This window comes from Lissotriton vulgaris, unplaced genomic scaffold, assembly GCF_964263255.1.
Source record: "Lissotriton vulgaris unplaced genomic scaffold, aLisVul1.2 SCAFFOLD_2370, whole genome shotgun sequence".
Taxonomy (NCBI): domain Eukaryota; kingdom Metazoa; phylum Chordata; class Amphibia; order Caudata; family Salamandridae; genus Lissotriton; species Lissotriton vulgaris.
The window spans coordinates 110,573-125,400 of NW_028248998.1; the positions used below are offsets into that span (position 1 = coordinate 110,573).

General features: G+C 35.6%; 1 protein-coding gene across 2 annotated transcripts in view; it reads left to right on the top strand.

Moving 5' to 3' along the window:
* Nucleotides 1-14,828, top strand: part of LOC147663744 (verrucotoxin subunit beta-like) — a 120,656-nt gene that overhangs the window by 96,651 nt on the left and 9,177 nt on the right. Inside the window, exon 3 of one of the 2 annotated variants that reach the window (XM_086950231.1) lies at nt 14,099-14,164. The exons of the other annotated variant lie outside the window; for it this stretch is intronic. Within the exon in view, the coding sequence (XP_086806357.1) occupies nt 14,099-14,164 (66 nt within the window). The remainder of the gene's footprint in view (nt 1-14,098; nt 14,165-14,828) is intronic. 2 annotated transcript variants of the gene reach the window in all.

Genomic DNA, 14,828 nt, shown 5'->3' on the forward strand with positions numbered 1-14,828 from the left:
AGCTGAAACGTAAGATATTCTGGCACAAAAAGGACAGTATATCTTGTTCCTTGCCTGCCAGAACACAAAGTCAAATATCACAGCACAATCTTGGTCTCTGCGTTCACATCAACACCACTATTGTGGCCCAAGTTAGCATGACTGTTTTCAAGCTTTTTCTGAACAACTTCTGCTTTGACGGGAAATAGATTCTGCCCAATTCACTGGGACCTTCCTGGCATGAGAATGTGGTGCAGTGGGAAAACTGAGATCACTCCTGTTAAAGAGTTCTTTCTTTATCCTCTTTCTGTTTTTTTTTCATTCTATAGCTGATAACGTTGCAAATATAGATTAAACCATTTAATACCTAAGAACAGCATTTGGTTTTGCACATCGCACACAAAGCAGGTGCATGGATAAAGCCGCAGACCTCAGGGTTTTGTTGACTGTAGGCAAACTCTATATGTGATGGTAGGTAATGTTAACTTTGAAGCAAGACCAGCTCCGGGCCTCACATGTAACACAAAGTATGGTTAGTGTTTATGGAAACAATTAAACAGAAAACAAAAATAAACATTGTGCATGCTTTTAAACATGAAAAAAACTGTGAAAACATGAAACGTAATGTTTGTACATTCAAGTATCTAAATAATTTCTGAAGTAGCTTTCCTGAATTGTTTTTGCTTTCCAATTTCAGAAGGTAGAAACACTGTTCGAAAAACCAGGAGGGTATACTAGCTCAATTCCTTTTTCTCAATTTTTTCAGACCTTATGGAATTAACTTTAAATTTCAGGCAGACTGGAAGTCAATAAAAAAAACATTGTAAAGCGCACTACTCAGCCGTGAGGGTCTCAAGGCGCTGGGGTGGTGGAGGAGGGGGGCTGCTACTGCTCGAATAGCCAGGTCTTGAGTAGTCTCCTGAAGGTTAGAAGGTCCTGGTCCTGCCGTAGGAGGTTTGGGAGGGTAATCCAGGTTTTGGCGGCCGGTGCTCGCTCTTCGGGTGCGGGGGATGGTGGCGAGGGCGATGTCAGCAGAGCGGTGCTGGCGGTCCGGTGTTGTGGAGTGCCTTTGGTGCATGGGTGAGGAGCTTGAAGGTGCCTGAATTACCTGATTAGGTCAGTTTTTAAGCAAGAAATAATTTTTGGTACTCCTGAGCAACCTGTCTTTAGCTGCATTCAAAGGCTTCTATATTAGCACTACCATGTGCATGCTTTAGATACTGTGATGCTTTAGACGGATCACTGAAATATTATCGACGGTCACATTATCGAGTAGCAAAAATATCGTTGAAAAATTATCGACTACAAAAATATCGACTTTGTATACTTATTACACCAACTACTAAAATATCGACTCAAAAATATCGAGTATTTACAATATCGAGTACATAAATATCGCCTTAATAAATATCGACTACAAATATATCGTTGTTCATGAAATTACCCCTAACACCACAAAAATATCGACTACTAAAATATAGAGTACTAAAATATCGTTACAAAAAAAAATATAGAGTTCTTTTTTGTACCCTTTCATGTCTAGAATACCATATTAATCGTCTATAAAAGTCATTGCTCTATACAAAAAACATTTTACATATAATACCTGTTACTTTTATAACATTCCTATTTATCTACATTTGCTATACATTCTATTAAATGCGTTCTATCTTTTGGAAAATATTCTTTACATTTAACTAACATTTTCATTATTTTTTACCACTTACAGATCTGTTTTATTTAACAACTAACTTGCTTTAATGCGGAAATCACCACATACCACCATTCTCACATCAACAAACATACCAATTAACAAAAAAAAAATTCAAACTAGCCTATACAATCCTTCCTTTCATCCTACAACCAATCAAATCAAAGCACACAAAATACACATACTATAAAAGGGATACATGCATTCTACCATTTGCTGCTGCTAACTCTATAGAAAGAAGATGCCAACACTCTGAAGATTTTGTTCCTGAACAAACATCTTTAGAGATCCAGCTCACTAGCTAATTAATCAAGTAAGTTACAGTGCATTATGTAGAAATCTAAATTAGTAGTGTACTAATTTACTTATATCTCCTAACTCTTGCACTTATTTAATTTTTATCTCCTCCTACATTTCTGATAGAAACTACTACAAATAAATTCATAATACATGCTCCTATTTCTTCACCTGGAAAATCAGATAGTAAGTATATATTAATGCTCTGTTATACACCAACTGCTGTTTTTAAACACTATTTCACAAGATTCATTCTTTATTTTAAACATTTTATTCACAGATATTCAGAGAATTTCCTATTTCAACACTACAAATGTATAATACTAGACTAATTAAACATGTAAGTATATATGTTTTTGTTAGTAAACCCCCAATATTAAAAATGCTATTTTCTAAACAACATATCTTGCATATTACATCTTCCCTACAGATCCAATAATAACATCCAACATCAACTATACCAAAAGACAAGACTACCCTTGTAAAAAATGTAAGTATACTTGTAATTGGTCTAAAACTTCCGAAAAAAACGAAAACTATGTTCTTAACACCATGTTATGTATTTTATATTTTCTCTACAGATATTCTGAATACATCATACATCTATTCTACCTACAGCAAACAAAACTACTTATTTAGAAGTTAGTATACTTTTAAATATTTCCAATTTCCCAACAGTTCCAAAAAATTTTAATAATATTTTACATTTATTTATTCTATCTTCTCTACAGATCTGAACTTTACTACCTTGATCTACTCCACCAAATACTACAAGTCAACTATTTAAACAAGTAAGTATATGTAATGTTCACATCAAATGTAGTACTAAGCAAAATTAAAAACTGCTTTTTCCTAGGAAAACGTTTGTTATGTGTAAACATTAACTTAGCATTTCTATATTTTCATACCAACAGTAAATAAAGAAATACATACAAGAAAATCCTTCAAAATACAGTTCTGCATTTGTGATTACTACTTTTAGTAACTGTAAGTATAAATACATCATTAATTATGTTAGCACCACAAAGTGAAATATATGTTTTTTGATTTTGTTTCTTTCTACTCTTTCCTAGAACAAGTAAAACAAAATAACAGAAGGTGCAGAATTTGTTATGTCACAGAAAAATAAATTACTGTTATGTTATATGGGTTATGTTTATAATCAGGAAAGACAAAGTGGTAGAAAAGTTTTCTGGAAATGTACAAAATATTACTCAAACAAATGTTATGGAAGGGCTACTACTGAGGAAACTAATGTTTCTTTACCAGGGAACACAATCATCCCCCAATGTCACAGAAATTGAAATAAGAGATGCTTTAGAAAGTATAAAAACTGCTAGCACACAAAGTGATAAACCAACAACACAAATCCTTAAGGAAGAACTGTTAAAAGTCCCAGCCCATGCTTCCGGTCAACTACCCTCTATTGACTCCCTAAAACGCACAATTGCATACACTAAAAGACACACTTCCACAACCCCACCCAACCCTACTACTTTTGAGGAAATTATTATTTCACCAGAAATGTCCATCACACACAATAAAGACAAATTTATCCTTTTTGACAATGAAAGCAGTACAAACAGAATCATAATGTTTGCAACTGCAAGTAATTTAAGAAAAATCCAACAGTGTCCCCAATGGATGATGGATGGAACATTTAAACCATGCCCCAAACCTTTTTATCAACTATATTCCATCCACGGTTTATACCATAACTATAACATCCCTTTCATTTACTGTTTGCTACCAAACAAACAGCAAAACACTTACACAGAAATATTAAATGTTCTCAAAAATGAAATCAATAATTATTTTCCAGAAAAAAAAATTATTGATTTCGAATTAGCTATGATTAATAGCATTTTGAGAACATTTCCCCACACAGCAATCCAGGGTTGCTACTATCATTTCAATCAGAGCATATGGAGACATCTCCAGAAATCAACTTTAAGTATTTTATACGCAACAGATAGCACCTTTGCCTATCAAATTAAAAAATTGATAGCACTGGCCTACGTTCCTGTTACCGATGTAGCGGAACACTACAATTTATTAATAGACAGCACATATTACAAGAGGAATGAAGATAAACTAACCCCATCACTGGACTATTTCGAAGATACTTGGGTGGGAAGGTTGCACAGATCTGGACATCGACGCCAACCCAAATTCCAAATCCCTTGGTGGAATGTCTATCTTAGTACTTTAAACCAAGAGGCTAAAACAAACAACAGTGTAGAAGGGTGGCATAATGCTTTCCAAGCTACCACAAGCAGAGCCAGACCCACATTCCATAACCTAGTAGAAGCTTTGAAAAAAGAACAAAGCTATCAAGAACTAAGAATGGAACAATCTGTGACCCAAATTGGTCCAAAACTAACTAAACAAATGTTCCGACTACTGCAAAGTCAAGTCACACTATATCCTACAACTAGAGGATTAGAATACCTGTCAATAATAGCTAAAAGCTTACTATAAAAATGTCTACAAAAGATACTAATGTCTTCTTACAATAATGGTACATATAAAAATCTTAAATTGTTTTTAATAACTATAAATAATACATATTTGTTTAACAAACTTATCAAAAATTTGGACATTATTTCTGAACAAATATGCAATATTTATAATTACATTACACATACACATTACATTAAGTTCAACATTTCCCACCCAATAAAAAAAGTACTTTAAATACTTACAATTTTTGTAGATGAAAAAGACGTAATGAAGCAAAATACAATCCATACAATCCATTGCAATGTAGGATAATTCCAATATGGGAAACCATCAAAAACCCGAAAATTATGTAAAAATGAAATAAACGCTCCAGGAAATCCCGAAAACAGTAGTGTGGACACTTTAGTATTTAAAGTGATATACACACAACTTTTAAAAAACGGTCACGCATATCAATGTATCAATCCAATACGAAACCCTCCAAAAACCCGAAAAAAGGTTAAAAAAAATTAAAATCCGCTCCTGGCAAACACGAAATATAGGAGATACACGTCAAAATATAACCATAATAAGTCATACATTAGTATCGCAGGAAAAAAACACGCTTCCTTCCATGTAGTTTTCATGCGAGGAACCGGAACCTGTAAAAAAACATACATAACGAAACCCACCCACAAATAGCCCATAACATTTGTAAATACACTCACAATTAACATTAACCATGTAAGAAGACATTTCCTAACACTTAAAATAACACTAGAACTAAAACATACACGACGCATCTATAACGACGACATTTCACCTAAACGCTACATAAACAATTCATACATACACACAAAAACACTACACAGTTCGAATATACCCTCAAACATTACCACTCAGTTATAAATTGTATGTAAAATTAACCTTACCTCTCTCCACACGAAGCAACTCCCAACCGCGAGCTTCTCCAGTCCTGAATGAAGCGCAATAACCTTACGAGGTAAAAAAGTAGTCCCCTTAAACCATTTTTGAAAAGGTATTATAGAAAATACAATTTTATAGTATAAAAATATAATACATACACATTGTTATTTTAACAAATTAATACACTAGACTCATTAAAATTTAAACAGTTTAAAAACTATAAATGTATTTAATATTAAATAATATATAGTAATTATTATATATTAATAATATTAAAAAATAATGTAACACTTGAAATGATATATGTAAATAATTTCTTATTGTGTACATTTATAGGAATAAGTTTGTGTTTGTTTATAACTAAACATTATAATTGTTTATGTTAATAATTAATAATAATAAATATTATAACTTATTTATTGTTATTAATAAAAAAATTATAACCATTTACTATATAAATAATACCCTGAAATAATGTATTTTTATTTCTCTGAATGTATGTTTTTCTGAAAAGAAGAGATAAATGTATAAGTTTAATAATTAATAATAATAATAATAATAAATATATTTGTTATTATTTTTATTAATTATTAAAAAATGTTTTATAATAATTTCTAAGTATTATAAAAGTATATAATTGCATAAATAATCTTTTGCCAATACCAGATATTATTATTAAACATATTATTCCCCTTTACAGTTACAAAGTTAACAACATAATATATTTATATTTTTGATTTAAAAACAACATTGTCTGAAATATGTGCCAAAAAATGTCTTAATTTGTATTTCCATATCTTGAGCAAATATAATAATTGTCATGTTACTTTATAAAAATGTAAGTGTAAAAATTAAATATTTAATAATATTATTATATAATATTAACATTATTAAATATAAAAGGAAGAAGCAGAAAAAAAACTGGTTGTTTATTTATTTCAATATAAATACTTGTTATTCAAAGTTAATGATGATAAATATTTTTCTTTACAGAAAAAATGTTGTTAAATAAATGTTTGTGAAAAATTACAACATGTACATAAATGTTAATGTGTTAATCTGCAAATACTACATTTCCAAAAAATGTTATGTTCTTTTTGATTGTGATTGTATTGTAGTACACATCAAAAAATTTAAAATTTGTAATAAAGTTTTGTGAAAACATCCATTTTGCATTGTTTTGTAATATAATAACATGGTAATGTACAATTATATGCAAATGTGCTGGACACTGATCAATTAATATTTACTATTGCTACTCCAGTCAAGCTAATATAATGTATGGTGCTGGACATTGACCAATAATTATTTACTATTCCTACTCCAGTCAAGCTAATATCAGGGAAGGTGCTGGACTCAGAAAAAAATTATATTACTATTCCAACTCCAGTGTAGCTAATATCAGGGAAGGTGCTGGACACTGACCATGTATAAATTAGAATAGCTACTTTAGTATAATGTTACTGTTTAACAATTTTTTTTAAAAATTTAGAAATTTTTAATAATTTTATTTACATATATTTTAATTATATTTTTAGCTGAGTAGTACAACAATATTTTATTAGCATAAAAATGTTTAACTTTTGTCACTAAATTTTTTTCAAATATTTGTAATATTTTTAATATTGTTTAGCACACTTTATATACACAAAAGTAACCCTGAACCCTAAAAATACCCCTTTACCCAAGAACTGAAAACTGACCCTGAACCCTAAAAAAAAACCTTAACCCAAGAACTTAAAACTGACCCAGAACCCTAAAAAAATCCCCCTTGACCCAAAAACCCAAAACTGACCCTGAACCCTACAAATACCCCTTTAACCAAAAACTAAAAACTGACCCTGAACCCAAAAAATACCCCTTTACCCAAGAACTGAAAACTGACCCTGAACCCTAAAAAAAACCCTTAACCCAAGAACTTAAAACTGACCCTGAACCCTTTAAAAATACCCCTTTATCCAAAAACCCAAAACTGACCCTGGACCCTAAAAATACCCCTTTACCCAAAAACTGAAAACTGACCCTGAACCCAAAAAATATCCCTTTACCCAAGAACTGAAAACTGACCCTGAACCCTAAAAATACCCCTTTACCCAAGAACTGAAAACTGACCCTGAACCCTAAAAAAAAAACTTAACCCAAGAACTTAAAACTGACCCTGAACCCTAAAAATACCCCTTTACCCAAAAACTGAAAACTGACCCTGAACCCAAAAAATATCCCTTTAGCCAAGAACTGAAAACTGACCCTGAACCCTAAAAATACCCCTTAACCCAAGAACTTAAAACTGACCCAGAACCCTAACAAATACCCCTTTACCCAAAATCCCAAAACTGACCCAGAATTCAAAAAATACCCCTTTACCCAAGAACAGAAAACTGACCCTGAACCCTAAAAAAACCCTTTACCCAAAAACTTAAAACTGACCCTGAACCCTAAAAATACCCCTTTACCTAAAGACTAAAAACTGACCCAGAACACTAAAAATACCCCTTTACCCAAAAACCCTAAAGTGACACTAAACCCAAAAAATATCCCTTTATCCAAAACATGAAAACTGTCCCAGAATCAAAAAAATACCCCTTTACCCAAGAACTGATAACTGACCCTGAACTAAAAAAAAAACCCTTTACCCAAAAAGCCAAAACTGACCCTGAACCCTACAAATACTCCTTTACCAATAAATTATTAATATTATTTAATTAACAATTAATTATTAATTAACAATAACAAAGAAGTTAATATATTAGCACATTAGCTGTAATTAATGTATTGTAATAATTAATATGAATTTTTCCTAATTAATTAATTAACTATAACTAAAAATAAAAAATAGAAAGAAGACTCTCATTAATATAAATAACAAATTAATATTAATTAATTACCAATTAATTACTAATAAAAATATGTACAAAATTATATTAATTAATTAACTAATTTATATTAATTATTTACCAATTAATAAAAAATTAAAATTACAAACATATATTATTTAAATATTTATTTTAAATTACTCCCCACCCTTATCCCCTATTAACCCAACATCCCACTCCTAAACATTAACTACAATTTATAACATTAAAAATAAAATTAATCTATTAGCACAATACCTGTAAATAATTTAATGTAATAATTATTAGTATTTTTCCAAAATAATTAACAATAACAAAATATAACATATATAAAAAAACTCTAATTCATTTAATTAACTTATTAATAATAATTAATTACCAATTACTTACTAATAAAAAATATGTACAAAATTATCTAAATTAATTAACTAATTAATATTAATTAGTTAATTAATTAACTAATTAATATTAATTAATTACCAATTACTTACTAATAAAAAATATGTACAAAATTATATTAATTAATTAACTAATTAATATTAATTAGTTAATTAAATAACTAATTAATATTAATTATTTACCAATTAATTACTAATTGAAAATATGTACAAAATTATATTAATTAATTAACTAATTAATAAGTTAATTAATTAACTAATTAATGATAATTATTTAATAATAAAATAAATGTACAAACATATATTAATTAATTAATTATTTTAAATTACTCCCCACCCTTATCCCCTATTAACCCAACCCAACATCCCGCTCCTTTTTTTTAAAAAAAATTCTACATATTATCGATATTTTTTACTTCCACTATATATCGATATTTTGTCTTGTCGATTTTTTTGAGTTGATATTTTTGTACTCGATATTTTTTATCATTATTTTAAACGATATTTTTACCAACGATATTTTTGTTATCGATATTTTTGTATTGTCGATATTTTTAACTCGATATTTTCTCCATTCGATATTGTGGAGTCGATATTATGTCTAGTTACAGTGGCTGTACACAGACACTGTGTACAGCCACCCAGAGCTGGATGTTGGATCTCAGCAGTGAGAATTTAACTAACTTTTGGAACCCTGTGCGTAATATACAATTCCCAGGTTTGAATCTCGGCAGGGCTGGTGTTAATCATTTATAGTTGATACATTGAACAAGTTGGGTATAAAGAATATCTGTTATTTAGAGAGTTTTGTAATTACAAACAACAGTACCACACACCACTTCTAAAACCAAGGGTTGTTAATATGAATGCAGAAGCTACCTTTGTCAAACAGACTTTCATTAGTGTGTGCCTTTGCCTGTTTGCTGGCAGGAACTATTAAAAAAAAAGAAAAGCAGGTGGAAGAGATGCTAAACCTGGGCATATAACCGCAAGGAAGGCAGTAAAAATGACATCGAGTAAACAGAAGCAGGATCAAAACAGAATTTCATGTAGGGGTCAGGGGCTGCTCATCGGTTCCCTTTGAGGGTCTATCCTCTTCATGCATGATTGGCTCATCACAGAGACTCTTTCTTAGCTCCACCCCGCCTCTGACAGCAGCTTTTCAGCCAGACAGGAATAGTTGCAGCTCGAAAGCTGAGCGGAGCTTCGGTTGTGAGATGCGAGAGCGGGGCTAAACGTGCTCCATTTTAAAAAGCAAACAGCAATGTGGGAAACAAGCATTTTTCAATAAAAGCACCAGTGCATGCTTTCAATTTTGAGTTACCTTAAAGTATAATACAACCAAACCATCTGCACAGCGATTAACCCTTTCTTAACACAATTTGTGGAAAAACAACCGGGACAAGGGAAACAAGCGTTTTTTTTAGTAAAAGCACCACTTTGTACTTTCACTTCAAAGTTGCCTGAAAGTAGGATACAACGGTGTCTGCTACGAGGCTGCACCTGTTGTAAAATGGCGGAAGTGGTGAGGAATGGGACAGGCGCACCAGGCACAAAGAGGGGTGGGAGACAATCCCCTTCAAAAGAAGGCCCAAAACAAAATGAATATCCTCCCAAAGCAAAGTCTGTTAGACCTGGCAGCCTTGGTGTGGGTTTCCCCTGCATGTTTCGCCTTTGTCTCATGTATTTTTACCATGTGAAGGATTTTGTTTTGCTGGTCTAGATGCTTCGGGCACTTTGCCACTGCTGTTCAGTGCCAAAATGCAAGTGCTCCTTTGTAAAAAGGTATTATGGATTGGGGTTTCCATGATTGGTTTATTTGGTCTACTGTTAAGTTCTTAGTACAGTGCACTGTGCATACCCAGGGCTTGTAAACCAAATGCTGCTCGTGGGTTCACAGCACTGATTGTGCCATCCACACAAGCCTCTTTGCAACAAAGTCTCTGGCCTGCCATCGCGGTGCCTGTGGTTAGCCTACTACTGCCATGTCGACCTGGCAAGTACACCCACTTGCCAGGCCCTATCATTCCCTGTTCTTACATGTGAGAAACCCCTAAGACAGGCCCAAGGTAGCCCTGTGGGCAGAGTGCAGTGTATGTGAAACATGGGACATGCCCTGATGTGTGTGGCAGGTCCCGATAGTGAAATACTGCCAATTTCACTTTTCACTATTGTAAGGCATCTGTCCCATAAAATGGAATGGGAAGTTTGCTCATAACATCTTATAAGTATTACTGCCCATGGGAACAAGATAGGAAAATAGTTTCATATGTCTGAACTCAGAATGTTAAGATGCATCTTTCATTGAGGGCAATTTTTACATTCTGGGTTTGAAAATACCACTTTTAGAAAGTAGGTATTTTCTTGCCTAACCATCCAGTGTACCTCTACTAGGTTGTGTATTGAATATCTGGCTTTGGAGTGACAGAGGTTGGGGATAATCATTCTGTTCAGACAGCCACTTGGGGGGACGAGGTGTGTGCTGCCCTTCACGGGTGAACATATGCTAAGGTCCCATACAAGTTTGATAAGAAAGATACAACTCTATACTCTATTTGTATCCTACTGTGGAGGGATGTATGACGTTACAACGCACACTTTTACAACACATACCTTTACAACCATTTTTACAACGCAACATCCATTACAACGCATGCCATTACAACGAAATTTTTAAAACTACATTTACAACGCATTCCATTACAACGCATTACATTACATTGCATGTTTGGTTAATGTAGGGGTAAAAATTACTATTCTAACTCCAGGGGGTGCAACAGTAGGGTAAGTGTTGGATGGTAATGTTATGCGTTGTAATGGTATGCGTTGTAATGACTGAGTTGTAATGACATGCGTTGTAGTGGTGTGCGTTGTAGTGTCATGCGTTGTAATGGTTGCGTTGTAAATGCATGCGTTGTAATGGATGTTGCATTGTAAAAGTTTAGTTGTAATGGTAGTGCGTTGTAAAAGTTACGTTGTAAAGGTTGTTTCCCCTGTGGAGTATAAGATGTAACTCTGATTGTGGCTTTCTGCTTGCCTGCATCTTCACAATTTGAAAAGTCACTTTTCAAGTCACTTGCCTGTGGTAAGGAAATATGCTGATTTCCGTTACCTTGTTTTGTCCTGCTCACTCACCTTTTTGTATATTATTAATTAATTAAAACCGTACTTTGCATCGATACAATTGTAAGCCTGATTTTTTATTACTAAAATGAGATATTGTACTTATTCAGCATGTATGGGATTACTGTTCACCTTAGCAGACGTCCACCCTTAGTCCCCTCAGACATTTAGGGTCTCCTTGTTCCTTTTTTGCCCTTCAAGGGGGAGTCAGGGCATGGCTGAATAGACTTGGGATGCACTCAGATTAAGGGGAGGAAATTTCTTTCACACCTGAATGAGCCTGGTCTGCCTTGGATAATGCTGTCTCCACCTCCTGCTCTCCTGGGCATGCATGAGAGGAGCAGCACACAGGGAAGAATAAAAGCAGTGGGAGATGCAAATTGGAGGTCTCCTGGGAATGCATGAGAGGAGCAGCACAGAGGGAGGAATGCCAGCAGTGGGAGATTCATAGTGGAGCCCTCCCAGGCATGCATAAGAGGAACAACACAGAGGGATGAAGGCAAGAAGTGGGAGATGCAAAGTGTAGCACTCCCAGAGATGCATTAGAGGAGCAGCACAGAGGGAGGAATGCAACCAGTGGGAGATGCAAAGCAGAGCTCTCCAAGGCATGAAGGAGAGGAGCAGTACGGAGGGAGAATTGCAAGCAGTGGGAGATGCAAAATGAAGCTCTCCAGAGAATGCATGAGAGGGACAGCACAGAGGGAGAAATGCAAGCAGCAGGAGGTGCAAAGTGGAGCTCACCCCGACATGGAGATGAGTAGCAGCACAGAGGGAGGAATGCAAGAAGCGGGAGATGCAAAGTGTAGTTCTCCTGGGCATGTATGAGAAGAGGGAGAATGCAAGCAGTGGGTGATGCATAGTGGGACCCGACGGGGCATGCATGAGAGGAGCAGGAAAGAGGGAGGAATGCAAGCAGCGGGAGATGCAAAGTGGAGCTCTCCCGGGCATGCACGAGAGGAGCAGCACAGAGGGAGGAATGCAAGCAGCTAGAAATGCAAATTGAAGCTCTCCCGGACATGCATGAGAGGAGCAGGACAGAGGGAGGAACGCAAGCAGCGGGAGATGCAAAGTGGAGTTCTCCTGGGCATGTACGAGAGGAGCATCACAGTAGGAGGAATACAAGCAGTGAGCGATGCATAGTGGGACCCGCCGGGGCATGCATGAGAGGAGCAGGACAGAGGGAGGAATGCAAGCAGCGGGAGATGCATAGCGGGACCCGCCCGGGCATGCATGAGAGGAGCAGGACAGAGGGAGGAATGCAACCAGCGTGAGAGATGCAAAGCAGAGCTCTCCTGGGCATGCACGAGAGGAGCAGCACAGAGGGAGGAATGAAAGAAGTGGGAGATGCAAAGTGTAGCACTCCCAGAGATGCATGAGAGGAGCACCACAGAGGGAGGAATGCTAGAAGTGGGAGATGCAAAGTGTAGCACTCCCAGAGATGCATGAGAGGAGCACCACAGAGGGAGGAATGCAAGAAGTGGGAGATGCAAAGTGGAGTTCTCCTGGGCATGTATGAGAGGAGCATCACAGAGGGAGGAATGCAAGAAGCGGGAGATGCAAAGTGGAGTTCTCCTGGGCATGTATGAGAGGAGCATCACAGAGGGAGGAATGCAAGAAGCGGGAGATGCAAAGTGGAGTTCTCCTGGGCATGTATGAGAGGAGCATCACAGAGGGAGGAATGCAAGCAGTGGGCGATGCATAGTGGGACCCGCCAGGGCATGCATGAGAGGAGCAGGACAGAGGGAGGAATGCAAGCAGCAGGAAATGCAAATTGAAGCTCTCCCGGGCATGCATGAGAGGAGCAGGACAGAGGGAGGAATACAAACAGTGGGAGTTGCAAAGTGGAGCTCTTCATTAGAGGAGCAACACAGAGGGAGGAATGCAAGCAGCGGGAGTTGCAATGTAGGACACGCTGGGAGGAGGGTGCGCATGGGGGGCCGCGGATGACACGCGTTGGGGAGGGAGGATCAGAATTAATCAAATACAACATTTAACGTACCTCAAGGCCCTGTCCTGCGTCTTCTCTGCTCCACCTGTCCTGCCTCCAACAGGAATAGGAAGCAGGCAGCCAGGCTCCCTACCCTAAGCCGATCACAATGCGCAATTGCAGCAGGCTAGAGAGATGGGCATGTTCTCTACGCAGGCTGTAATGCAGCTTATATGGAGAACAGGGAAGTGCACATGACTGGTTTGGGCTGCCGACCAAACAGTCTTTGCACACTTTGGAGTGGGCCCACCATTCATCCCCTTGCATTTTGATTCAAATGTACTCAGTTTTTTTAAGTTGGTTTGGGATTTTTTCTGTGTTGTCTTCTTTTTATTATTGTTGTGTTTTCTTTATATAACTTTGTATTTTATTACTGTTTGAGTACTGCAGGAATACTTCACACAATACCTTACTGTTCGTGTGCCATGCTGCAGAGGGTCAGGCACAGGTTTGTGAATATTACTTTATTAATAATATATTTGTTATATTTATTATTTCTTTTATGTAATCAATACTCCTAATTTCTTATGTTAGGGTATGATCTATCTATCTATCTATCTATCTATCTATCTATCTATCTATCTATCTATCTATCTATCTATCTATCTATCTATCTATCTATCTATCTATCTCACAGTGCAGTGAACAGTCTACATCTATTGTTCAGTCTCACTTTTGTTTGGAAAAGGCATTTTCGACTTGCATGCAGCCGAGCCTCCTATGGACGGAGTTGCGCGAATGTTGGTAGTCAACCAGTATAGTCAACTAATCAAAGACTTGAAAAACATTCATGTAGTTCCATGCAGGAATCAAAAGGGGAGATTAAAAACGAATACGCAATTTCCATTTAGGCTCCAAATTTGCTTGCACCTACAGCAAAAAACATACTAAAAGGAAGCATGCAAAACTTCCCTTGAGAGTACAACTTTAGTCATAAAGCGTGATTTTGTTTGGTTTTCTGTAAATCTATATAATCGTTTTGGAGACATATGTGTGCATGGACTTGAAAGAGAAAACACTTTTACATATCTAAGCTACTAAAGAGCGATTAATTGATTTCCGTCCCTTTTCAATCACATTTAAATTTTTTGACAAATGTTATTTGCAGTTTA